Genomic DNA, 26,011 nt, shown 5'->3' on the forward strand with positions numbered 1-26,011 from the left:
TATTGTAGCCGCTTTCATCAAAGGGAAATTGCATTTTCTCCCCCCAAGAAGCTCAAGTTCGACCCCTGACTTAGCGAGTGAGTCCGCGAGCCGCATTTCGGCCCGGCCTGGAAGGGGACGGAAGCCGGACGGAAGCCGGACGGAAGCCGGGCGGCGGCGTGTAGTTCAGCAACAAGTCCGGAAGGTCCTCCCTTTACGTGGCCCGCGCGTGCTTCTGCACACGCCGCCCGCAATGTGTAAATAGAGCCATTGTTCTTTTTCAGCGAACCTCAAATATGTTTTCGTACACGAGCCAGTGAAAAAAAAGCACCTTGCCAAAACGAATCGCCGTCTCCGCTCCTTTTTTTCGCCCTCGCGATGGAAAGTTTTATCGTGTGCCTGTCGAGAATTTCGATGGACTCGGCGGCGCCCCCGAAAGAAAAACTCGCACGTGACGGATGATCGGGTGGGCGTGCCTTTCGTGAAAAAAAAAAACAAAAACGGAAAGTCAAATCATTTTGGTTTGAGGGAGCCATTTTTGCTCAATGTGACCATTTATGTATGCACGTTTGGTAAAATGCGTCGTTGGCAAGGGATAAGACTCATAAAAGGCTCGGTGCAAGCGCCAGTTGATACCGCTCTTTCTTTTCGCGGCCAGCTATTTGAGGAGGAGTGCCCATTGGAGCACACGTGCGTCCAATTGAGACGGGCCGCGCGTCCAATTGAGACGGACCCGCGCGTCCAATTGAGACGGACCCGCGCGCTAAACGCAACAGAAAGTTAGCCGGCTTGCAAAAATCCAAAAAGGAAAAAGACAAGACTCGCGCGCCCCCTCCGCAGAAAAGTCAGCTTATATTTTGACGCGCGCAAGGACATTCAGTATCGACATCCACGTGACACGGCGCGAACCCCGACCGAAGGCGGCACTACAAAAAATTCCATAGAAAAACAACGCCGACACTCGACAGCGACGGAAAAAAAAGCCCGCACGCAGCGTTCCCTTCGAAACACTCCAAAATAGCAGGGAGAGAAGAAGGAGGAGGACGCGGGAGCACGTCGTATCCACCGGCGACACGGACGCGTCACATCAAATACTCTTTATCCTCCTTCCCGTCTCCTCCTTGCTTCTCTTGGTCTTCCTCGTCCAGGGACGCCACGCCGGAGGAGGCCCGGTCGCGGGGGGGCCGCCCTCGGTGGAACACCTCGTCCTCGTCCTCGTCCTCGTCCTCGTCCTCCTCTCCGGGGGATTCCGAGCGCGAGGAGGTAGAGTAGCAGGAATCCAAACCATCGGCCTTGCGCTCGGCCCGGGGAGGGCCTTCGGACCGCGCCGGAGATGCGCGCGCACGGTCGGGCGCGGGGGAGTCTGGGGGGAGGGGGGAAAGAGTGGTAAAAGCTGCACGCGCGGGCGGAAAAGACGGCGGGCACCTGTCGTCCTTTCTCGGGGGAGGGAGCCCGCTTGGGCGTCCTGGTCCTCGTCGTCCGCGTCGTCCTCGTCCACCGACGCCCACGCGCGCAGCTTGGCCTCGGCGATGGCAAACTGCTCGGCGACGCCTTGGTGAGGACAGGAGCCACTCCGGTCAAACCCCTTTGCGTTCCCAAAAAGCCCAACAGACGCCGTAAAAAGCCAACAGACGCAGAGGACGCGGAGAGCGAGGCTAGGCCAGTACTAACGTATTCAATCGCCGCCGGATCTTTAGTGCCATCTAGAGGAGTCCGAAAAATGACACGCTTCATGAAGCTTCGTGCGTCCGCCCTGACCATTGCTACGACGTGGCGCAGATTACATATATGTATATCCTAATATGATCCGTATGGAATTTGACAAAGTCAAACTCTTTTTGCAAAAGTACCGAATGTATGTTAACGATTCAAAACTATGACAAATAGTTTAGCGATAGATTTACAAATCCAATATTTTGGCGCCGACATTCTGCCTGAGAACGAACAGAAATCACGGAGGCGTTTCCGTCGCGGATAAGCCTCGGCCTTTTCCTCTTAAGAGGATAAGCGCCAGGATGAGACGCCGGGGCAAACGGCCGCCGCCGCCTGCTCGCCATCTGCTCGCCGTCGCTGCTCCGGGCTGAAGCCGAGCCGGTCAAAGGGCGCGCGCGCCGTCCCTTTCCGACCCTTCTCCTATTTCTTCCAAACAGATTCAATTCCTCGATTCCCATTTCGAAATATTAGAACGCGGAAAATGAAACAGTTGGTACGTCGATGCAATTCGTCTCTTGTATCGACTTTCTTGCCATTTGATGGGAAGGTAGTGTATTTCATAGAGGCTAAGAAGCCTGGTGGACCGCGCTAGTTTTTTTCTCCGCTGGACTTGAGTTAGAAGCTGGCTTCATTTTCCAATCGCCGGATTACAATCCTATGCTCGTCTTTCTAAAAAAAAAGGTCAAATAGGTTTGTCGCGTTCTTGCGCCACCTGCGGCAAAGCGGGCCTCCTTCTCGCCTTCGCTCAGGTGGCAGTAGGAGCCGAGGTGGGCGGCCTGGGGGGGCCCCGCGGGCCGGGGCCAACCCTTCCACTCGATGAGGTGGGCCACGCGGCCCCGGGCCAGCGAGGTGGGCTTGGTCACGCGCTCCCTCACCGCCTGAGAGATGCCTGCCGGAACCAGACGCCGGCTCAGCGAACGGCGAGTCGGCCGCGCGCTCTCTTCAAAGCGGGGCGTTTTGCAAACTCCCGCGCCGAGGATGGGCGACGCGCGCGGTAGCTCGGGGGGAAATGCCAGCGGCTTTACCGTTGAGCGAGGATCTGGCCAGCGCCGCAAAGTCGTGGATGCCCGCGCTCGCGGGCGAGTCGCCCGGGGCTTTTCCCGACTTCGGAATCATGTCCCGCTCCTCCGACTTCACCTGCGAGTCACAACGGCGCACGCTTGTCACAAGTGGAGCCCCCCCCCGCCCGCCCAAAAACAGGTCCAAAAGGCCGCCGCCTCCTCTCCGCCGCTCGGCTACTCCCTGTGACGCCCGCGTCGCGCCGCCGCCGGCGTGTTTTCCAAGCTTCGGCCCCGCCCGAGGTCAAAGTGCAGGGAGGTGAGCCTCAAGCATACGGCGCGCAGTAAGCGGATCGGCGCCGGCCGAGCCGCACGGGGCGACGGCGAATCGCGCAAAGCCCCAAAAGCCAGCGAGGCGAGGCGAGGCTCCGCGGACGGAGCGATACCGGGCCGAGTCGGCCATCCCTCCCGGCGGCGAGGGGAAAACCCTGGTTTTGGCGCACGCGCTACCCCGATCTTTGACTTTGCTTTTATACTCGAACCATCGAAGGAACGATCTCAAAGGACCTTCTGCGGTAACCGTACCGTTATCCCTTCTCGCTTTCTAAAATAGTACGGTACAGTGCGGCTCTCAACTGACCGTCCGGGCGACACGCCCCCCGAGACGGGGGCACCAACGGGGAGCCGATTTCAACTCAACGCCGGGAGCCAGTGGCGCGCCCGCGTCTTCCGGGAGTACGCGCTTTCCGAACGAGTGGAAGAAGCGCAAAGAAAATGTCCGTCGGCTAGATTGGGATATACATATATTGGGACGTCCTTTCGCTTCGCATGATTATATCACACTTAAAACGGTCCGGTCCGGTCCGGTCCGGCAAAAATTCTTTTGAAGTCGGAGACCATCCTTTTAGCGGAATCCATTTTCTTCCATGTGGCTATTTGAACGGCTCTCGTTATGACGCAAGCACAATAATACGTTTGCAAAACGTCTTTTGAAAAATACGGCGCAGGTGTACGTGGAAAAAGCGCGCGCTTCGCCACGGCGGAGGACCAACAAGTGGGCTGGAGGGGGGGGGGGGTCTTAAAAACGTCAAGGCGCGCTGCGTTCGCGTACCGCAGTGCCGCACGCGCGTGACGTCACGGCGGGCGAACGATGCGGTTACGTGGAAAAAACAATGCGGGGGAGGCGGGGGCGGGCAGGGACGGCCCCCCCCGACGGCGTCTCCAAGCCCGCGCCTCGAAGCGAGCGTCGCTCTCTCCGCGCCACCTACCTGGAAATCGCGCCGCTCATCGCAATGCGCTGCGCGGCGCGGGGGGGAGGGCGAGGGGGGGGCGGGGGGTCAAGCGCGATGGTCCTCGCGCCGTCACGCCGCCCCCGAGCCGAGCGTCTTCGGCCGCGGAAGGAGGACGAAGAGGAGGCGCCGCCGACGTCCGCCGCCCGATACGGCGAGCGTCATCGAGGCGGCGGCGCGCCCCGCCCCGCCCCGCCCCGCCCCTCCCCGCCCCGCCCCGCCCCGCCCCGCCCCCTCTCCCCAACGCGCACGCACGATTTGGATTCGTTGACCGACTCCGGCGATTATTTGGCGGGACGCTCACCCGGAACATAAATTCCATTTTTTATTTATTTATTTATTTTACTTGCAGCCGAACTAACGACCAAAAGCAGACGCCTGCCTATATTACTTGGTAGAATTCACGTCAAGGAAATAGTTGTAAAACGACAGCGATAAAGTTGACGTTCGAACGCGGAACGATGCGGAAAACGTCAGCGATCGCTTCCGCTCGCGTCAATCTCACTTGGCGACTTTAACCTTTGCGCTTACATTTCAAACACAACGCGAAAACGCCGTCCTTTTTCTAACATTCGCGCTTCAAGAGGCTACATCTTTGAACGCCAAGTCGAATATGCAGTAACGCGACGACTTTGATCAATTTTACAGGGAGATCAATTCCACACAAGGAAAATGTCCCCGCGATAAGTGCACAGCAATTTCTTTCCCCTTTGAACCTGACGAACTTGACTTTATAACGCAGCCTTTGCCTTTGGATTCGATCATGAAGAGAATCCGTTCTTGGAAGTAACATTTGGCATTGCGATGCGCTCATTTGGACTTCGGATTCCAGTTTGAACGGCTTTACGGAAATGTGGAGGTTTTCGCTTGATGGCGCATCCGCATCGGGCTCCTGAGCAGAGCCCAGTTTGGCCACGTAGGGAGAAATATTTGCACCATTTCTCTCCGGAAACAAACGCCGATCTTTCTTGGTTCTTTTTGAAAAACTCCAGCTCGTACTTTTGGAAATGTTCTTTCGGAAGTTCTTAAATGTTCTTTCAGAAGTTCTTAAAGAACCTAAGTGGAAAATGTGTTTTCTCTTTTTTGAAAAAATATATTTGACATTTAAAAAACTATTGTAGGTTTGAGAGAAGGTATTTGAGGTCATTTTCAAGACTGAAGTTAAATTAGAAAATTGCAAAATGTACTTTTGGAGAATGAGGCATTTTCCCTTATTTTTCTTTTAAGTATGCAACAATTTATTAATCAAACTCTAAATAACACTCAAAATTGTATTCTTCAAGCTAATATGGATCTCTTAAATATACCACAAAGTAGAAACAATCTCATCAAAAAATGACCTTTTGACCTCAAATTTCGGGAGTAAGGCAGTGCACGGACATTGAGTGAAAGGGGGGGGGGGGATAAAAAAAAAATGGCTCTGCAACTTAATAAGTCCTTTATTTGCAATGTTCCTCATCTTTCCAGTTTCCGATGCAAAAGAAGCCATAATTTCTTAAATAAAGAAAGCAAAAAAATATATTTACAAAATTCCAATAAAACTAAGAATCAAAGGATTATCTAAAGCACCTCTCTGCATCCGGACAACTGCATTATTCCAAAAATAACCACAAAACAGGAAAAAAAAAAAAAAAAAAAAAGTTTTTAATTACTATATATGTACAGAATGCTCCAGAAAGGAGTTTCCCACTTGATGTAGAAAAAGGCTTCCGGATATTTTCTGCTTTAACTTTCTATTATGCATCAAGTCGATTTCTGTAGATTTCAAGTTTTAATGGCGATCAGGTGGTGAGGTGTAAAAAAAAAAAAAAAGAAGAAGAAGAAAGAAGCCAGAGTCAGTCGGCATGACGACGAGGAAGCGTTGGCGTGCGTCCGTCTGTCCTCTTCAAATCCCGGGAGAGAAAGCGCCCCGCCCCAAAAAAGAGCCAGCTGAGCGGGAAAACGCTTTCAGTCACGCTGGGCGACGCGCTACCGACAATCAGCTCATTGACCGCCGCCCCGCCCCCCAGCCGGTCATCCGCGGCGCGGCGGGAATACGTCACAACCTGCGCGAGCCGTCCTGCTGAATGACTTTCCAAGTTTATTTGGAGAGGAGAGCGGGTTGGCCGAGTGGGAGACAACCAAGAAGGAGAGAGGGAGGGAGGGAGGGAGGGAGGCAGGGGAGGAGAGAAATGATTGTTTTCAGAGTCCATCCCTCAAAAAAAAAACAAAACCAAACGGGAATAAAGATATTTCTCCTCATTGAGGATTTTGATTCGACGTCAAAGTGGTCCTTTGAACGGTCCTCCGGCGTTCAGTCCTTGTCCGACTCTTCGTCGGGCTGGCGCAGCCAGGTGAAGAAGGCGGTGACCGACTTGAGGGCCACGCCTTTTCCGTTCTGCTCCGCCGCGTCTTTGCTGGACTCCCATTTGTAGAAGGCTTCCTCCTTGATGACGTCGGCGTCGTACAGCGTCTCGAAGAACATGCGCAGGAGGTCTGCGGGCGGGGGGAGGAAAAAAAAACGGCCCGCTTCCAGTACCGCGTCAAAACCCAAGCGGAAGCTTTCGAACGCGACGCCTCCGGGCGGGCGGGCGGCCGGACGGGATCCCGACTCCTCTTTCATCGGCGCCGCGACCGTCAACGGGCAACCCGTCGGTTATTTCAAATGGCGAAAAGGATCCGGCTTTTAGGGGAAGCTACGCCGAGGTTTGAAAACCCATCCCCGTTTTGGCCGGCCCGACTTCCCCGATATAGGACGCCGCCTTCCGCATCTCCTACGTCGCCGCGCGCAGACGACGCGGAAACTACGGCGAAAGGTGAGAAAGTTGGATTTTTGGCTCTTCCGTCAAGTTTACCGTTTCCGTCGAACCGAACGCCTTTGTTTGCGCGGGGTAACCCGGACGCGATCCCGCCGGCTTTAGCCCTCTCGCGCGCGGGACGGAGGACGGACCCCGACGGCGGCGGGCGGGCAAGGCGACTCACTGGCGGGCTGCTCCATTTGCACCATGAGCGCCTGCAGGGCGTAGAGCGCCTGCAGCTCCTTCCGCTCGTCGCTCAGGTAGCGCTGCAGCAAGGCGGCCCTGCCGTTGATCAGCGGCTCGTCCACCTTGAGCGGGTCGCCTGGTCGGGGGAAGGCGCCGTCAAAAACGCCCGGCCGAAGCGGGGATCGCCCCGCCCCGCCCCGACCCGCCTTACCCGCGATGGCCGACCGGCACACGGCGGTCATGAGCGCCCGTACAAACTGGTTGGAGGAGCTCTGCCGCTCATCCAGGTTGGCCTGAGAGGCGGAGTTTCAAAGCGGTGACTTTGGGGCATTTCAAATTTGGGGCCCGAAGCCACGGGCGAGTTTTCCGCACCTCCACCCAGTCTATGATCCGTCGGTCGCCGGCCTTCTCCCGGAGGAGGCGGTCCAGCTGCTGAACCAGCTCGTCCGCGCTCGGGGACTTTTTGGCGCTCTCCTTGGACTCCCGCTCCTCCCCGGTGGTGAACTCCACTTTCTGAAAGAAAAACTGAGCTTAAACGGGGCGGCTTAAATGGCCGCGCGTCTGACACGGCGCGTCTGATAAAGGACATTTTTTTTAGCAAACAAAAACAACGGCCCGAAAAATCCCGACTAAAAAAAAACCCCGACCCTGAGATTTGTTTCCACGTGTAGTTTCCGGCCAAAATGATGCGACGTACTGAATATGCATGCCTATGTTTTGAAATGAGCCATCCATCTTCCGTAGGCGGGGAAAAATATCCATTCCAATTTGAATGCGAACGAAAGCCTTTTAATTTAACCGTCCTCAAACGCATTTCCGGCGGAAAAAAACCCACCTGCTCCGTGACGAACTTGTTGACGTCTTCATTCTTGGACAGGAAGTCGCTCCAGTTCAGTCCCGCCTCTTTCCACAGGGCGCCGACCTTAGCGCGGGTCTAGCGTAGAAACAAAAAGGCGGCGGCGACGTCGGTGGCCCGCCCGCGCAAAAAAAGGTAGCGGCGCGGCGAGGCAAACGCCTACCATGCTTTTGCAGAGCAAGTGGAGGATTTGCGCCAGCAGCGCGCCGGCCTTGCCCGTCGGCAAGAGGGGCTTGCTGATCTCCCTGCGGTAGCGATGGGGACGGAGGGTCAAAACGTTTGGGACCGGCTGATTGATTTGGCTAAACAGGGGGCGCTCACCTAAAGAGCTGGCCCATCGGGACGCCGCCATCCAGGAGCATGGGGGTGATGATTTCAGCCAGGTAGAGCCAGATGTGAGGTATGTCTATGGCCATGTCTTCCGCCACCTCCAGGATTTCTCGAAGCCTGCCGGGGGAAAAGCGAGCGGCGTCCGGCTCGGCTCGGCTCGGCTCCGGCTTCGGCGCGGCGAGCGGGAGGTCTCACCCTTTGAAATACTGCCAGAGCGGCAAGGTCCCCGAAGCGGCGAGCCTGTGCAGCAACGCGCCCATGTGGCCCCGGGCGCTGCCGCTGCGCTCCAGCGTGGACTCCACGCCTTGCCGCACGAAGACGAAGAGCGAGGCCGCGCTGTTGAGCTCCGCCACGCAGTCCTGTGCCTCCTGCGGCGCCGGGCGAGTCGGGGATGAGCGCTGTGCGGGAATGGCACGGGGGTGGGGGGTCGCTACCTTCAAATCGTTGATGTGGAGGTACTCCTCGATGATGGCGGTGGACTTCTTCTCCACTTCCTCTTCTGTCAAAGCTGGCTTGGGAAGAGAAGGCGTCGCGGGTGCCGTCTCGCGCTTGGCTTGAAACAAAAACAAAGAAAAAACACTGTTGTGTAGACCGTAAAAAAAAAAAAAACAGAAAATAACCCCCCGTGAGCCGAGTAGCAGGCCTTGCACTTTATCTCGTACTGAAGCGATCGACGGAACGTTGGACAAGCATTGCGAAAGCGCGTGCAAGTCTAACTATCGTACGCTAATAGTCAAGTTTTAGTTTGAGGAACTGTTCGGTAAGAAAAAGTCACAGGCGATGAATAGAAACAAAATGAAACAGGACAATGTAGTCTCCCGCCGGCGCGGAACGGGAAGGCGGACCTCGCGGAACCCCGGGCAAATTTGAGACGAAAACATGTCAGAAGCCACCGACTCGTACCCGGGAGATCTTTGCCGGGACCCCTGTCTCGGCTGCCCCTGTCTCGGCTGCCCCCGTCTCGGCTGCCGCGGTCCCGGCCGTCGGTCATGCTGGCCACGCGGCGCACGGGCTCGTTGGAGGGCTTGCCGCCGCCGCCGCCGCCGCCCCGCCCGCCGCGCTCCTCCGTTTCCCTGCTGAAGCTCCGCTTGGTGACTTGGCTCCGGCCGCTTCGGTCGTCGCGCTCGAAGCGATCCCGGTCCCGATCCCTGTCGCCGCCTCGCTCGCGGCTGGAGCCGGACCTGCCGATTTCGGCCGAGGACTCGTCGAACCGGGGCGCGTTCAAACAACGCGGAGAAGGAAGCGAGCCCGGCGCCGACCTTTGAGGGGCTCGGCGATCCGAGTCCGAGGACAGGGAGCCGGACTGCTGCAGGGCGCCGAAGCGGTTGACGGTGCTGGTGGTCGGCCGACCGGAGTCTGAACCCAGAGGAAAAGGCCGCGTCGGGTCAAAACGTCACCGATGCAAAACAAGCGGATACGTGTTTGTTTTATACCTTGGTCTGCAGTTTTGACTCCCATTCCTCCGCTGCTGCCTTTGCCCCAGCTTTTGCCCGACGGGGCCAACCGCTGGTTGTTGAGGTCCGGATTGTCGGGCTGCGTGAAAAGCGCAACGGCACGGGTTGTCAAAAGGAAAAAAGGGAGCGCTTGGCCACGAGCGTCGGGCCGGCTTCAAAAGCGCCAATTGACATCCGGGGACTCTCTCGCTTCCCCTTCGACAAACGCAAACAGTGAGCGATCGGGAGTTCCAATAGGGCGGCAGAGCCGTTAGCCGACAGCGCAGAGCTAGCGGGTTTCCTTCCAGCTGCGGGCATCTTATGCGGAGTTTGCGTGTTCTCCCCGCGCCCGCGTGTGTTTTCATGGGTCGGTACGAAGGCCATTCCGAATTGCGCGCTTGCGAAAGCCGATGGCGTTTGCGCGCCCCGCCCGCAACCCCGACGCAGGCCCGCCCGGGCACGCCCGGTAACCCTCGCGAGGACGGGCGGTCGTGAAAAGGTATTCCAAAATAAATTAGATTTGGGACACGCCTGTGTTTCCGTCTCCTAAGTTATGCTTTAGATCTCCATCGGGTCAGGGTTCCCTCCTGGAATAAAGACGGTACGGCAACTCGTAGACCGCGCTTGAATTTGACCTCATTTTTGACCTTGGTGAGCTTGAGGCGGGCGGTGTCGTAGGGCCTCTTGGTGATGGGCACCGTGTTCCAGCCCTCATCCTGGGGTTGGCTGTTTCGGCCGCCCCCCGGCGCGTGCGGACCCCGGCCGCCCATGCCGCCGCCCATCCTGCCGCCGCCGCCGCCGCCGCCGCCTCCGCCCGTGTCCTTTTTGGACATGAGCTGCTGCTGGACTTTAATCTGCTCCCTGTGCTCTTCCATCTCCGCGTCCTTATGGATCTGGTCGATGGTTTTAGGACCCTGGTCTCCTCTGCGGGGTACCCAGTTACACTGCGGCGACGGATGATCGGTTAGGAAACAGGCAGACTCTAAAGTGGACTTTAGCGGACGTCTCCGTTTACCTTTCGGAGGTCCAAGACGTCTTGCAGCATGAAACGGATCCTGGATGACGTTTTTCTTTCTTTGATGATCTTTTCCATTTGATTAAAATACTGATCCATACGGGGCTGAGCGGGTACATGGAAAAAGAAAAAAAATGAGTCAGCGATGGTACCGAATCAAAACGGGTGCCGCGATCCCACGGTTCGTCGACAGCATACGGCACATGCTGCAAAAACACAATTCGATTTACACAGTAAACCTTTACGCTCAAGGACAGCATTTTTTTCTTCGGTTCGTTTAATGGAGCATGTGGCCTTGGGTCAATTGGGGTTAAAAAAAAAAAAGGAAAAAGAAGCTACGTGAAATCGGTTTGGAAAAAAATTCTCGGCGCTTAACATAGTCAGAACAATAACTGATCATGAATTTTTTGTCAAATCCGTTTTTTTAGCACGATGGAGAGCGGCTGGCAACCTTGACTAATGCTGACCTAACATAAGGCAAATGAGCACCGAGACAACCGAGCAATGAGCGAAAACGCTCAAAATAGCGAGCGGCCCTCCAGAGGGTTCCTTTCGCCATAATGCTTGGCGCTGGAAAAAGCAAAAACAAACCAAGAAAAAGAAGTATTTGAATAAAACAACCTTGGCTTTCTCAAAGTCTAGGTCCTTGCCAATGGTGGAGAGCAGTCTGCAGAGACACTCCAGAGACTCTTCGTCGTGATTCTTCAGTAGTTTGACCACGCAGTCGTGCATGATGGCTTCCGTCAGCATTTTGAGCTTGAAGAGCTCGCCGATAAACTTGATGTTGCCCAGGGAGCGCCGCCTGGCTTTGTCCCTGGCCTCCTCCAGCTCCAGCCGCATGCGCTCGCGCTCTTCGTCCTGCGGGCAAGCGGAGCAAAGCGGAGCAAAGCGGAGCAAAGCGGGTCAAATAACGGAAGGGCGCGCGGGCCGGCCCAAGGATTTCTTACGTCTTTGGCGGCCTCCATCTCTTTTTGCTTTTTTTCCAACAACTCGTCATCATCTTGGTCCTTCTCAAACTCTTTCTGGCAACGGTTGAGCAGCAGTTTGCGGAAGGTCACGATATATCCCGGCTTGTCCGTGGTGGGGACTTTCAGCTGACGACAAGAGAATCGCAATGTTTGGGGGCCGAGCCGAGCACAACGGTTCATGATTTTCCAGGTTAAAAAAGAAAAAACCGACGGCACCATTTCCACGTCTAAAAATGAGCACATGGGCGTCAAAGGCTTTTGTTGAAGTGTGGCATCTTTACTGAGACCGGCTTTATATGGCAGAGGAACAGATGGGTGGAAATGCTACATTTATTCCCAAAACATTTACTCGAGTAACTTTTCGGATGAACGATTTCAAAATTCGAAAACAAAATTTGTGAATCCGGTCGCCGGAGCGGCAGATAATTTCAATCGGATGATATTTTAACATGTGCATTTTTTTTTTAACGAGTCGTACAGATTGGAGGCGCGGGTAACCCAAAAGACTTGAAGCCACGCCTGCAGTAAGCGTCTTCCCCCGATTGAAGTTCAAAGGCGTTCCATGTAGAAAGGGGAATGCCGACACTGAAAAACTGACACCCCCTAAACAGTTACCTGACACGCCATGATCCTAAAGGACTCTTTTGAAACTAAGCATTAGCTTGAATAATGGCTTGCTTATGAGAAAAAGACTCGGCCCTCACCCCTGAAAGGCAGCGGCACATGTTGGCGTAGGCCACGGAGAAGCTGGGCTCCAAGATGGCTTTCTCGAAGATGAGGTCGATGGCGCCCTTTAGCCTCTCCTCCGTGTCGATGGTCAGCTCCTTCACCTGATTCATCAGCTCCTGGAACTTCTGCGGAGTCAGTTTGTTGAGGATGCTGCGCAGTCGCTTCAAGATCTCGTGCGTCTGGGCCTGCTCGGAGCTCAGCTCCTCTTCGGGGCCCGCGGCGGCGTCCTCCTCGGCGCGAGCGCGCCCGCCCTTTTTAGCCGAGGGCTTCCAGGCTTTCTCGGCCTTGTTTAGCTGCACGTCGTCGTTGAGCGACATGCTGGTTATGATTTTGCGCGGCTCTTTGCGCTGACCCTGTTGGGAACGCCTGGGTCCGGGGGGCTGAAGCGGAAGGGGAGCGCGCTTTGTTTTCTGTCTTTTTTTCGGAGTCGCGCCAACGGGGCGGGGCTTACCGGTCCGCGCGGTCCCCCCACCGACCTGCTGCCCAGGTTGCCCAAATACGAGGGGGTGAAATCCGTCCCGATGTTCATCATCCTGACTGGGTCCGCGGGCCGCAATGGAGTCTTGTTAACCTGAAAGGGACCAAACAGCCGCCAGAGTTGGCCATCAAAACGCCTCCGGTGCCAAGCCGCAAGCGCGTTACATAGCGGTGGTTCCAACTTCAATCTCTCGCACAATTAAAGGGTTTAGCGTTTCTTCCCTTGCTGAAAGTCACCTTGCACAGACCGCGATATATGAATACCTTGTCCAGAACCACGTCGCTGATGGCAGGCAGGCCCTCGGGTTTGTTCATGCTGGCGCTGCTGAACTGGAAGCCCAGCAGGAACTTTCGGTCGTAGCGTTTCTTCTCTTCGGGGTTTATCGGCTTCCATTGTTCTGGGTGACAAACCGAGACGCGTTTCATGGGAACGAGGGGTGCGATGGCAACATACGCGTTTAGCGTCTTGTCCAGTTCGCACATCGCTACGGGGGGCAAAACGCGGACGCCATTTAAATATATCCGTCGTGCGTCGACCGAAAAGCAGTCCAATTTTGCATGAGCCACCACGCGTGGTAAAAAAGTTTGAATCCAAGTCAAATCCGATCACTTTTTGCAACGAAAACGGTCGGGAACTATTGGCTTTGAGTGCAGCCACAAGCTACCTTCTTTGTACTGGTATTTTTTTTCCGTGTTCTCAGCTTTGGATTCCGGTTCTGCGTTCTGCTTGTCCTCCTTCTCCTCCCAGGTCTCGTCCGCCACCTCGGCGGGAGGTTCGGCCGGAGCGACGGGGACAGGGTCGGCCTGGGCGGACGAAGGCTCGGCGGCCGGCTTGGTATCCTGCTCCTGGGGGAGACGAAGGAAGAAGCAAACAAGAACACGCGGTTGCCTTTCCGAGAACACGTTTTGAAATCCCTTCCTCCAACGAGGTTGCGAGCGCAAACCTCTGTGAAGGCGTCCAGGAGATCTCCGATGGCCTCCCTCTTGTTGATTTCCTTCATGTTCCTCCTCTTCTTTGGCACAGATGTAGCAGCTTCAAGGGGAGAACACGCTGTTAATCGTTTGACAGTTAACCTGGGCTGGGCCAGCCCGGCCCGTTGGCAGAACTGAGCCAACGAGAGAGTGGGAACCGGCCGCGAGGAATGTTTGATACGTTTTTAGTCGCGATCGGGTTCTATTTCATTCGGGTCAGTTATTGCGGGCGGTTCACTGTGGACAAAGTCGTACTCGAGCTTACCTTGCATAGCGGATTCCTCTGCAGGGCAGTTTACAGAGGCAGAAGGAACGTCCTCGCTTTTTGCCACCTTCGCTACTTCCTCTTTTTTCTCTTCCACCACCTCCACCGCTTCCACAACCGCCACTTCACTCTTAGCCAGCGGCGCGGATTCCTGAGATTGAGAAGTGTCCGGCCGGTCGCAGGGCGTAGCGTCTTCCTCTCCGAGTTCCTCCGCGTCCTGAGGAAGGCCGTTAGACAGAGGAGGCTCCGCCGGTTCGGGTTTCAGCTTGGGTTGGGGTTTGGGCTCGGGAGCAGCGTTCTGGGTCAGTGAAGCGGCGGGCTCCTGACTTGAGACCGGAGGCTGAGATGCTTCAGTAGTCAACTTTGTTGGAGTTTCCCTTGTTTCCGTACCGACGGGAGCTTCGACTTCCGCAAGTTCGGCAACAGGCTCTACCGGCGCGACCTCCTCCTCTTCTTCCGCCAACGCCACTTCCTTGACCTGTTGCTTTTCTGCCGCTTTCTCGCACGGAGCCGAGGAAGCGTGCTCTCGCTCCTCTCGCGGCGTGCACGAAGAAGGGCAGACGGGGGCGTCCGCCGCGTCGTCGGCGTTAGCGTCAACTTCGACCTCGGAAGAGGCCGCCGCGACAGGCGGGAGGAGAGCGAGGACCGATTGGTCCTCTATCAGCTGGGCCGGCAACTCGGGAAGCGGGTCGCGGACCGCCGGTTCCGATTCGGCGGCCGGCGCGTTCCGGTCGTCCGATTCCCGCGCTGCCTCAAACGTAGGCTCGGGGTTCGCGGCGGGAGGTGGCGGCGGGGTCTCAACGCTGTCAACATGCTCCACGTTATCATCTGGCGGGACGAGGGGACGGGTTACACCATCGGCTACGTATGGTCATTATCTAGAAATGAGAAAAGGCACGCACCTCGTCTTGTGACTGACGGAACAGGCGGAACGATTTCACCGTTGGTCTGTACAGGTCCGGCTTCTGTGATGTTGGCCTACAACCACACAAGGTTAATAAATAAACACGAGGTGCCAAAAGAACATTTTGATCAAGATACACAGGAAAAACTGATAGGTCAAGCAGAGCGGTTCAAGTTGTAATTTTACGCCTGTACATGGGTGCGGCCATTTGAGAGAATCACTTTTACTGATGCACGCAGCTTTTCTTTTCCCTCAGAAAGTATGTTTGGGATGCATTTTGTACACGCGCGCAAAAAACCCCTCATTATTCAGAAGCATGTCTTTGGACATCTAAGGCCAACCCCACCCTCTCCAAAAAGTTGATCTTTTTAGCATTTGATTAGTAACTGATCTCTGGCATTTGACTGGACACATATACAGTATTAAAAAGAATTGAACACGTGGGAAGTCAATTTTGAATCTTTACGAGTCGGCAAGCGGCGACAAGGCGCAACAGACGACGCCTAACCGACAGGAAGAGCACCGGCGTGGCGGTCCCACTAAATGTTGTTTGATTCTTACCTGCGGCGGCGTCGGCGTGGTGGCGGACCTCCCACCTGACATGATCTCCTCCGTGATATCTCGCCCGCCCCGGTTGGGGTCGCGTATGGTGATCTGTTGTTAGGAAAAGACGCGGGACGTGAGGTTTCTTTAGGGCTCTATCGACGGCATGCAAACACCGTGGCACTTTGGATCGTTGGCAATGGACCCCCGGAGTTCAAAAAGCCAAACTTTTGAAGTAAAAGGGGAAAGTTCCACATTGAAGGGACAATAGCCTTTTGCTCCCCATTCAGTTAGTGACCTCGGACAAGAGGTCCACCGCCCTTTTGTTGGGACACACTACCGGTTTCCGTTCCCTCTTTGGTGGGCCGTGCGCGGGTGCCGGCGGCTGCTGAGGAGGGGGCGCCGGCTGCTGTTGCTGGGCAGGGTTGATAATGACCTGCGCGGGCTGGACAGACGGCGAGTACGGCGGTTGAGCCGGGTAGTAGGCTCCTGCTGCAAATTGGAATTCGACAACAAGAAAAAGGCTAAGCCATGAGGAAAACACAAATACTCCCTACTTTCTATCAGTCTTATTTCAGAACAAAGTCGTGGCGGTTGCGAATCTCTCACTAAAGCCACGTTTAGCCACGGGAGGATTCCACCACCTCGACAGAAGCGGCGCAAACATACCGACAATTTGAATTTGACCACCACCGGCGATCAAAGGAGGCTAATTCTGATCGATCGGGCCACACTTCGGCCGCTGCGCTTAAGGCGACGAGCCCGATCGTCAAGTATCTCCAGATAATCCTGTGGTGCCCCCAATTTACGCGTCGAATGCTTACTTATTCAGATCCCCCCCCCTTAAACTGGGGGAAACTCGATCTTTGATGTATATCGCCGCTAAGGACAGTGAATGATTCAACGTTGAGCTGAAGAGCAAATTTTTCAACTGTTATTGAATGAATTCATTAAACAGTTGATTTCAAGACAGTGTTGGGATTTTGCAAGATATAATGATTGAGCACAAGTTCCCGTCTGCCGGGACGTTCTCAGAGGACATTGGCCAGATGTAAAGTTGTATATTTATAGATGGATTCAGGGATCAAACAGCTGTTGGAAGTTTTGCTATTCAGCTGATCGGTGGCGAAAAGCACCAAAGGTTGCATTCCGACGCTCGGTCCGTTTTAGGTTGATCCCGAAACGACCTCCCACGACTCCGACCTGAAGTGTGTATTTCAAGGACACAAGGCTTCTTGCGAATGGTGGCAGCGTGCATGCAGGTCCATTAAAAAGTGAAACACGACGACGACGGTAGAGACAAAAGGCGCCACTGAAGCCGGCCGACAGACGCACGCAGGCACGCACACTACTCACCGGGGTAGCGCTGGGAGGTGAGAGGAGCACCGTGGAGAGAGAGACGGCCGTTCTCTCGGCCGCCGCCTCTCCCCCCGCCACCCCGCCTCTCCCTCGCAGCAAGAGAGGGCTCTGAACCAACGCGGCAAAAGGAGGAGGAGCGAGGGAGGGAAGGAGGGAGGGAGGAGGACGGAAGGAAGGAAGGAAGGAAGGAGGGAGGGCGGGAAGGAAAGAGGACAGGAAGAGACAGATGCAGAATGAGTTATTGAGAGCATTCAGAGGAAGCCGGGTGTTAAAAAGGTCCCATGAAATGAATTCCTTTGCTTCGCCGTCTGTACATGGCTTAGCGTCGCAAATGCAAATCTGGTCCATTTGGATGAAAAGGTCAAGACATTTATAAAATAGGATATTTCTCAATTGTAGGCTAGTTGTTGGAAGTGTTTGGGCTTCAATTTCAAATGCACCAAAACTTGTAAACTTTTATAAGCGAACTTTCTTTAAGCCTCTGTAAACCTTTGACTGTTCAACGGTTGGCTTAACTTGCAAGTCGAATGGTAAACTTCACCATAGCGGTTTTTCTTCTCTCAGTTGAAGAGAAAGACATCTCTTGGCCTTAAAACGCAACCATGCCGCGCTAACGGCTGATGAGGACTGTTGAAAGCTCATGACGTGCATCGGTCCGTTCGCGGATCAAACACCCGCTGGCAACTTTGCGGTTCGGGAACGCTGCGAAAAAAGTACCTAAAACGGCAGGAAAGGTACTCCGTTCAAATGTTGAGTCAAGTAAGGGTCGTCTGTTCCGTTGCATTTTAGGTACATCCTGAAATTGAATTCCAAAATGGAACAGCGATCTTCTTTCTTTCTTTTTTTTCCCCCGAATCTCTGGTCTCAAAGCATTTCATGGAACCTGTGAGGTAGCGTGAGCCGAGACTGCAGATAGGAAGAACGCAGGCCAAAGCGGAACGTGAGCCACAACGCATGCACCGGCGTTCCGTTCTTCCGGAGACACTCGACACACACGGCAGCCATGCGAAAACAAAAAAATGCGAGCGAGGGGGCGAGGCTCACACGGCCGCGCGTTCCGCGACAGGTGCTTACGAAAGACCGGGAACGGGCGGGAAAGGGAGAAGACCTTTGGGCGGGCGAGGTCGGGTCTCTTACCAAAGCCGGAGTAATCGGCCGGGCTGGTTCCCGCGTAGAAGCCGGCCGTGCCGCTGGTCACGGGATACTGCTGAGTAGGTGGCATGTACGGAGGCCGGTACTGGATAAACACACAATTACATTTGCGAGGCCTTCGAAACGGTCCGCTTCCACGCCCGTCGCTTTCCCCTGCTTCTATACGGACGGTAAAGCGCAGAATCCGGCTTATCGGCAAGCCTCTTCTTAGGGCGACAAAAACCATAACGTGGGGTGAAACAAAGGGGGCGTTTTAGCAATACTTATCACTCATCTAGGTTTTTGACGACTTCAGAATGGCATTGATGAGTGGCAGCACACAAGTTACTTTAGCAGAGGTACCAATAAAGATGCGTGTCACAAAACAAAGACTAACAAAGTACGGTATCCGTCCAACTTTAAATGACAACGAACGGAACGTACATAAGCGCAGATGTAAAAAAAAAAAAAAAAACCCCCCGCTAAAGTTTAGTCGGCATGTACGCGACCTCGCTTTGAAAGCTTTCCGCGTAAATAACTTTGCAAATCTCCGGACGATCCAAACACGTTCCGCTAAAGAGAGCTCGCGTGCACCCACCTGTCCGGGGGAAAGGAAGTAACCCTGGGGGGAGCCGGCGAAGGACAGCTGCTGCTGGGGGATCATCATCATCTGGGAGCTGGGCGGGTAGACGTGAGGGGGCCCGACGGGCCGAGGGCCGCTGCTCGTTTGGACCCTGGGCGCGCCGGTGGCCATCGCCGGACGGTTTGAATAGTAACCCTGAAGAGATTTGGGGGGTTAGGGTGGATGAACGACGAAGCGAATCCTTCGGCTCCCGTTTCCCATTTACCCGTGCGCGCGGGCCCGGCCCGGCCGGGCGAGGCGAGGCGGATGGCGTACGTCGCGACCGATGAAAATTGTACATTGTATCCCTGTTATATCACGCTTCATCAAAGTAGCGGAACGAGCGGTTTGTGGGCGTCGCTACTCTGCATGGGTTAACCCTTTAGGTCGCGGACTTGCGCTCGCTAGATTCTGACACCGCTATTTGAAAAGATTGGAAAGGCATACTCTATAAATGTTGCTCGGTGCAATTTTGCTGCTAAAAGTCTTCCGGCGGTGTCTCTCAATTTTTTGCTGTGCCGTCCTGCCGGCGTCTGATTTATTGAACGATGTAGTGGTATCTCTTACCTTATTCTTTTCATAAAAGAGAAGAGAGGTTGCGTAACAATCATTTTTATTTCTGGCTCATCTGCTGGAAAACGGTGCCGCTAATGAGAACGCCCATTCGTACAAAACTCAATAAGGAGTCAATAGCAAAATTCAGCAAAAACCTGCTTCGCGTTCCAATTCAAAACCTTATTTTCAATTTTCCCTTCCCGTTCATCCATTTGAAGGAAAAGTGTCAAAAAGGAAGTTCTTTTACTTTCTTTTTACAACAGCCCCCGACTTGGCGAGAAGAAGACTACGTCCCCGATTTATTTTGTCACATCGCCATAAACGGGGCTTGGCTGTACTGAGATTTCAGCATGGGCTGCAGGGAGAGAAATGGCGTTACCTGTAGCGCTCGGTATCCACCCTTCAGCCGCACAACACACAAGCAGAAAGCAAGAGAGGGAGTGAGATTCACGTGAAAATGGAGACAGTGGGGGGGGGGGGGGGGAGGCAGAGGTGCGTATCTCAGCCTGGCAACGGTGTTGACACATGCAAGTTTTTACAGAGTTGTGCGCAATCCTGGCAATTCCAGCGGGATTGGGTTTGAAGTTAGTGGGCGTATGCAGCTGGGGAGGGGCTAACAACTACAAGATGTTAATGATGGAAACAAACTTAGCAAATCATGCAGATGAGGGGGATCGCATTGAACAATTACAACATTCTCATTTGGACATTCAATGGATACTTTCCTATTGCACTGTGGGAAGTACAAAAACATTTCATTTGCGTGTGGTAAAATAATTTAAAATCAGTGTAAATCATTTGGTCATGTTTTCATAAATCACATTCTCCTTCTAAATCTACTTCTTTTAAATACACTCTTGAACGGTTCCGAATCAATTTTCCTGTTCTGCGGGCACAGAGTCACATCTTTGCGTTTTGGCCTGCGGTTTTTGTTTTCTTTTGATTTTTTTTGTCTCGTTTTTTGAGCGAATGACTCCAAGTCACACTTTTGTCAAAGGATTTCCACGGATCCAATCAGATGGAAATGAGCTGCGGGGCCGAGCCTCGGTTTTCCCGTTGCCAGCGGGGGAGGTTGCTTTTTGTCATGGTTCCGAGCGTGAAACTTTCAAGTTGAGCGAGGAAACGGTCTTGACTTGTTCACAGAAGGAAAGTTTAACGCTTCCACTACACTACTGGAGCTATTGACAAACATGCGGGGGTTTTCGGGAATGCTATAGGGGTGCGCTGCTAGGATTCCATTAAGACTGTGCATGCACGTTAAGAAAACGGAGCCACTAAGAGCAAGTCTTTATTACGCGGACGTTAATGGGACAAGAATGAAAGGGCGATCGTCTTAATGGTTTTCTCTTCCGATGTTTCTTTGGATTTTTAAATGAAGCGCTGCACTTCTCAGTGTCGCTTCTCTTGTTCAAACATTGCTGTTGCTCAATAATTGTTTGAAAATCAGATTAAACGAACGCCGGATGTCGGTAGCGGCGCCAAAGAAGTTGAGAGCCAGGTACGGGAAGTGACACGAGACCCGATCGGCAGGCTCTCAAGTGACCGGCGGAGCGGGCCTTTTGTCATCCTCCCTTCGTCAATTGAGAGTGGCGGCGAGGAGAAGCCCGCCATTTCCACTAGGGCGCCGGCCTACGTGGCAAACGACATGCGCTGCACTAAGGAGACGCGAGGGAGGCGGGATGCGAGCGTGCGGGCGATGTTAGTACCTGTTGGTGTAAGGTACGGGGCCCCGCGGCAAACTGGGAGAACAGCAGAACAGAGGAAAGAAGTCAAGATCGCGGGCGGAGAAATAAGCGGCGGCACGCGGCGAGCGACGACACACAAACACCTTTGGCTCCAGCGGGGTGGAAGAAGCGTCGCAAAGGGGTGGAAAACGTACGGCCCGTTTCCGCGGGAAGTCAGACTGGGGAATTTTGCAAACCTCCCGTGGGCGCCGCGCTTCATCCAAGGCAAACGCAAAGTAAATCTCCCCCTTTGGCCGCACGCCGGGGCGTTGGAACCACACCATTGCCCCCGCCCCCGAATTTCGGCTCGCGCATAAGGCATTTAAACACGGCCCGAGAAAGGCCGCGGTTGCTTCGCCCAAACTTCTGCTCAAACGTGCGCCAACGCTCAACCGGGTCGCCACTTATCCTTGCGCCGCGTCAAGCTATTCCACGGACCGGCTTCACCGCTTTCTTTTTTTCCAATACGAAGGATCCTACTTTCCACATGGGGAGCATTCACTGCCATTGACGGGGACGTTTTTAAAGCAGGACGGGCGGCGGAGCCTTTGGCGCTACTCGGCTGTATATTTCAATCTGGGAAATGACGTTACTAAACGCACAATCGGCACTGAGCGGTATCCACGCCCAATTTTAAATGCGCAAGGAAACGGAGTATGTCGAAATCCCTCGAAGACGGCTGGCGGCAAGCAAGTTCGTTTTTGTAAACCGTTGCTACCTTTCCGTCGACATCAGTTTCCAAATGCGAAAGGAACCGGAATGCTCGCGGCGGGCACACGGCCAACTCTACCTGTCTCGGCTGGGGAGCGGAGTTCATCTGTGGGGGCGGAGGTGTGGCGAAAACGAGAGACGGGGGCTGGCCGGGTCCGTAGGCGGCCTTTGGGGAAAAGCACAAACAAACGTAGGCGCCCGGGTGGGTTAAAACAGCGACGCGAAGCGCGTCTGGCCGATGAACGCGGACTCGCAATGAGGTCGCTCACCTGTGTCAATCCGGGGGAGGGGGCGGGGTTTGGGACAGAGGCGGGTCCCTGTATAGGCTGCGGTGGTTTATTCATTTCACGTTCTTTTATGGTTCTGCATCAGTGTGGCGATGTCTTGCCAACCTTTTGAGAGGGTGGGCAAACAAAATAATTAGCACCAATTTGAACTCTTGCTGGAAGGAACATGTACGCATCATTTCAAAGTCCAAATTCAAGTGTGTAGTTTGACAGCGAGCAAGGGTGTGGTCGGCGGTTTCTCCCATGATAACACCGCCGCCATCACGCCCCCCCCCCCCCCCCCCGTCTCATTTTCATTTGCATAGGACGACTACTTGAGTCCTAATCGCATTTGCAAATTGTTCAGAGTTGTTGACTTTTCACCTACGGCCATCGCAAGGTCTTCCATTTACCAACAGCCCCCCCCCTCAAGTACAAAGACTGCACTCGGGGGGGGGGAAATTATTTTATTAAACGCGCGTTTGCTTACATTTGTTTATTTATACAGAGACTACATTACTTGGGTGCGAAAACGCAAGGCAAGCCACGGATTTACTTACCGACTGGCGAAACATTAGAAATGATAAAGCAACAAGTTTGATTGTATTTTTCTTGTAATGACTTATGTTTGAGCCACACTTGATTCCTCTCATTTTGTGCGCTCTGGCAGAAAGTCAAACAATGTCACAGTGAATGCCTAAAAGTCTCCAAGTCAAAGCGTTTAGTCAGTCAACAACTCTAATTGGAGTACGCAAACGGTCTTCTCTTTTGCCATTATTTAACCTATAAATCAAAAACATGTACAAAAATCTGTTGTTGTTACTTGTAATGCATTACGTGTTCCCCTCCAAAAAATGAAGGAAGACCTTGTAAAAATATTCTCAAATCAATCTCAATCTTTTTTTTCCCCCTAAATCATCATCAGGTCAACCCTGTTCCCCGAATAGGAAGAACTGCGCACAGCAGCGCACTGTACACCTTGAGGTCGATCTCCGGCGCGCCTGCCTCACAATCGATATCTTTACGAAAAAAAAGTTCCAGGCAGTGAAACGGGGCCGTGACTTTCAATTTCCCAATCAGTCTGGAAATATTTGATTTGGGAAGCCATGGCGAGCAGCGCCCTGGATGAGTGCACAGAAACGAATCTGATCCGCAATTCGTTTTGGTCATACATTTAACAACTTTAAAGAGACTAAACACGCTGTAGTTGAAATTGTGTGCACGTGCGACATGTTTTGTTTTTTCAAACAGGGTGTTAACTGTCGTCTGCTTTTATAGTGCGTTTCCGTCAACTGTAATATAATCTGTGGACAGCCTGTAAATATATACTTTGTTCACAGAAAATGAATAGAATCAAAAACTTTGGGAAACGCATAGCGCATAACATCGCATAGCGAAGAATACTTTTTTCACAGTGGAAATAAACTCCGTGGACTGTCCGTATCTGAAATCGTTATGTCACCAGAATCTGGTGGTGGGGAAATGGGAGAAAATGGACACCTGAGGTCAAAGCTCACTTTCGGTGTCAATGGCCTGCGCATTAAAAACAAGAAAAATCACAAGGAGCGAGCCGTGTACTTTTTGAAATAGGAAATAGGACATATTGGTCCGAACGCAATTTTCGATTTACTTCTCGAATCGTCTTGCCATCACTTGCTAACACGGCGACCGACGTTAGCATTAGCTAAGCCCACGCTGTTTTCAAGGAAAAGTCACCGTAGATCTTCACTCGTTCGGTGGCTATGTCGACAAAAAGAAAGTTAGGGGAAGCGCGGGCTGAACTGTGAAAGGTAAAGGAGAGGCGGCTAGCTCAATGATTAGGCCAACATTCCCGGTGAAAACTGGGGGAGAAAGTAGCAGCAGCCGGGCTAGTGATACGTGTCCCACTGTAGAGACATTTTTTTTTTTAGCTCGCTACGTGGCCGGTCGCGGTGTCCCGCGTTATTTCGGCGAAAAGGAGTCCCCAAACGTAGCCGATGTCGATCTAATATCGCTTTGAAGCAACAGCCGAATGCGCCGGGATTCCAAATAGTACTCCGAGCGTCGACATTGAGGAAAAGTACGGTGGGTCAACGTTAGCTTTCGGCGTTAGCGACGCGAGCGTGTGTCAAGTGGATTGCATTGCAGGCCCCGACCCTAACCCGCCGGCCGGCCGGCCGGCCGGCCGGCTCCGTCTGTGCGCCGGACAAATCAACGCGGGCCAGGGCAACTCTATTCAAACGTGTCAAGCTACGAGAAGATTTGGGGCAGGAAACAGAAGCATAGCAAGACAGCGGAGGACAAAAAGTGCGCTAACACGGCGGCGGGGAAGGAGCGAAAGTACACGGCGTGGAGCCTAAAGGGTGGCAACCAGCTGAAGATTAGCGAGGAGAACCCCGTGGCTGTAATGCGGCTAATGGTGGTCGCGATTAGCTAAAAGCTCCCCCGCAATCCGCACACCCAACAACAAACTCCAAACACGACGCGTACGGCCGTTTCCATCGGGCGAATCGCTTCCTTTTTTTTTATCGGCGCGGCCGGCTTCGCTCGGAAAAGCCCACGGCAGGCTGACAGCCGGCACGGGGCCTTGTTCGAACGCGGCTACGCTGACAAAATATTCGCCCGCCCAACATTTGCCACCTCCGATCGCATTCTTACCCGAATGACGTGCGAAGGCGCGGCTGGGTCGCAACCCGGGAGTCGGCTTCTTCTCGGTTCCCCCGCGGGAGCGCCGACAGCGTCGCTTGGCCGGTGTCTTTTTTTTTCCCCCAGCGGTCCGCCGCAGACCAGGATGCCCTTCTTTGGCTACCGACTTAGCGAGCTAGCTACGGCTAACCGGCTCTGCTCCCGTCACTTGATGAAATCCCGGGGCGTGCAACGGTGCTGAAAAATCGAACAATTTCGTCCTCGACGACTTCTACTGCTGATTCCGATGGCCCCGAAAAAAGCCTCTGGACCGGAGGTCCATTATCAAGGCGCCGATGGTGACGGATTGCCGGTTAGTTATGTACACAACTGCCGTGTGAGCGGACTCAGAGCGACGCCATAGTGCGCGATGTTCCTTGCCGAGGAAGCCGGTGCCGCCGTGTCCCGCGGCCGGGGTGCGTGCGCCACCTAGCCGCCTGGACCACTTCCGGGGTAAACGCGAAGGGCGGGAGGCGGGAGCCTCTCTCGCGTGACGTAGCCGCGAGAATTTTCTGCGACGGGATCTTCTCGTGAAATCAAGATCGTGGTTGCGCAAGAAAACAAAATTAAACCTTTTCTATCTTGCGGTGTTTTAAGTGTTTTTTTTGCACTGTTAATTATACAGCACCATGGTCTTTTAAAATGAATGTGACTTGAATTTGCAGTGGTGATTGAGATACAAGTTTAATTTGATTCTTGCCATTCATCCGGTGTTCCAGCCTCAATAAATCTTTACGATGTGCTTTTCTAATGAGAAAACAGTGCTTCATAATGTTGGAATACCATTCAAATTCGTTTTTAACCACTTAGCATTTTTTTTTATCGAAAAGTGGCAGTTATGGAGCTAGCAACTTTGAATTCTAAGACAAAAAAAGACATCTGAACAGGAATTCAACATGAAGAGACATACTTGCGTTCTATTTGAAGCTTTTTGTTCTGTGGTAGTACTTTTCGGTTAGAGCCAGCGCAGCGGTGCGCTTTGTTTTGCGCTTGAGCCACTAGGGGGCGGTGCAAATGTTAAATCAGTACTGTACTGAACCTTTCAAGTTTAGCTGCTGCAAGCAGACGCATTGAAACGGGACGTGTCGCGCCTCGAACCCAGTGGGATTTGTACAGCCACGCTTCAGAAAACAAGTCATCCGTTGCTGCGGTTTGGGTTTCAAATTAGCTAGTTGCAGCTGCATAGATTGTGAACTAAAAAAAAAAGCCGTGTGGTTTTAAATACACGTAAATCTGAAACACTTCTATTGTATTAAAAGAACTGCTTGCAATTAGCATCTGGGATGAAGTGCTGGCTAATGGATGAATTTCATTTAACAATTGTTGCATTCACTGAATTAGGTGTCGTGAAACTCAAAAGGAGCAGGGATCAAGTCAGTCATGTAGAATTAGTATTCATGTAACAAGTAGAGTGGGAGCAATAAGTCACGTGTACCCTCACTAGTCTGGCTTTCAGTTGTGTTCTCATTTTGATAAATTGAGCTTTTCTTCAAAGAACCTTGGGCCACCGAAAGCGAATCACAGCCGGGATTTCTCAAAGCAAAG

The 26,011-nt window shown here is 53.5% G+C and overlaps 2 protein-coding genes across 8 annotated transcripts; both read right to left on the reverse strand.

Moving 5' to 3' along the window:
• Window positions 1–807: 807 nt before the first annotated feature.
• On the reverse strand, window positions 808–4,161 carry fam131aa (family with sequence similarity 131 member Aa). Of its 3 annotated transcripts, none has more exons than XM_088430076.1 (5): window positions 3,959–4,161; window positions 2,718–2,829; window positions 2,432–2,581; window positions 1,405–1,530; window positions 808–1,342 (listed from the first exon to the last, which is right to left on the reverse strand). In XM_088430076.1, the coding sequence occupies exons 2-5, from the start codon at window positions 2,806–2,808 to the stop codon at window positions 1,062–1,064; spliced, it is 648 nt and encodes a 215-aa protein (XP_088286202.1). In that variant the 5' UTR covers window positions 2,809–2,829; window positions 3,959–4,161; the 3' UTR covers window positions 808–1,061. The 3 variants fall into 3 exon arrangements, with proteins under 3 accessions (XP_088286202.1, XP_088286200.1, XP_088286201.1); XM_088430074.1 differs by having other exon boundaries at window positions 2,405–2,581; window positions 3,959–4,160; XM_088430075.1 differs by lacking the exon at window positions 3,959–4,161 and adding an exon at window positions 3,802–3,912 and having other exon boundaries at window positions 2,405–2,581.
• A 1,239-nt stretch (window positions 4,162–5,400) lies between these two features.
• Window positions 5,401–24,875, reverse strand: eif4g1a (eukaryotic translation initiation factor 4 gamma, 1a). Of its 5 annotated transcripts, XM_088429184.1 has the most exons (33): window positions 24,440–24,875; window positions 21,806–21,928; window positions 21,616–21,702; window positions 20,808–20,840; window positions 19,481–19,501; window positions 18,523–18,702; window positions 17,931–18,030; window positions 16,791–16,901; window positions 15,775–15,926; window positions 15,453–15,545; window positions 14,890–14,965; window positions 13,988–14,815; window positions 13,695–13,783; window positions 13,416–13,596; window positions 13,015–13,148; window positions 12,725–12,844; window positions 12,249–12,653; window positions 11,524–11,670; window positions 11,198–11,434; window positions 10,577–10,681; window positions 10,209–10,505; window positions 9,562–9,661; window positions 9,388–9,484; window positions 9,032–9,309; window positions 8,563–8,681; window positions 8,324–8,496; window positions 8,120–8,245; window positions 7,962–8,043; window positions 7,778–7,876; window positions 7,315–7,455; window positions 7,154–7,235; window positions 6,941–7,078; window positions 5,401–6,454 (listed from the first exon to the last, which is right to left on the reverse strand). In XM_088429184.1, exons 2-33 carry the CDS (start codon window positions 21,878–21,880, stop codon window positions 6,273–6,275), a joined length of 5,088 nt encoding a protein of 1,695 aa, XP_088285310.1. In that variant the 5' UTR covers window positions 21,881–21,928; window positions 24,440–24,875; the 3' UTR covers window positions 5,401–6,272. The 5 variants fall into 5 exon arrangements, with proteins under 5 accessions (XP_088285310.1, XP_088285311.1, XP_088285313.1 ...); XM_088429185.1 differs by lacking the exon at window positions 19,481–19,501; XM_088429187.1 differs by lacking the exon at window positions 16,791–16,901 and having other exon boundaries at window positions 24,440–24,874.
• Between the last annotated feature and the right edge of the window lie 1,136 nt (window positions 24,876–26,011).

This window comes from Hippichthys cyanospilos, chromosome 12, assembly GCF_059441005.1.
Source record: "Hippichthys cyanospilos isolate Australia breed blue-spotted pipefish chromosome 12, RoL_Hcya_1.0, whole genome shotgun sequence".
In the NCBI taxonomy this organism is placed as follows: Eukaryota; Metazoa; Chordata; class Actinopteri; order Syngnathiformes; family Syngnathidae; genus Hippichthys; species Hippichthys cyanospilos.

Coding starts and splice junctions, on each gene's coding strand:
- fam131aa (XM_088430074.1), bottom strand. CDS start 2,808: ATGATTCCGAAGTCGGGAAAAGCCCCGGGCGACTCGCCCGCGAGCGCG. Junction 1,531..2,404: donor GGAGGCCCGCTTTGCCGCAG/GTGGCGCAAGAA, acceptor GTCCTCACCAAG/GCGTCGCCGAGCAGTTTGCC. Junction 1,343..1,404: donor CCCCCGAGAAAGGACGACAG/GTGCCCGCCGTC, acceptor CCCTCCCCCCAG/ACTCCCCCGCGCCCGACCGT.
- eif4g1a (XM_088429184.1), bottom strand. CDS start 21,880: ATGAATAAACCACCGCAGCCTATACAGGGACCCGCCTCTGTCCCAAAC. Junction 9,662..10,208: donor CCCGCCTCAAGCTCACCAAG/GTCAAAAATGAG, acceptor CTTTTCACGCAG/CCCGACAATCCGGACCTCAA. Junction 6,455..6,940: donor GCAAATGGAGCAGCCCGCCA/GTGAGTCGCCTT, acceptor CCCCGCCCGCAG/ACCTCCTGCGCATGTTCTTC.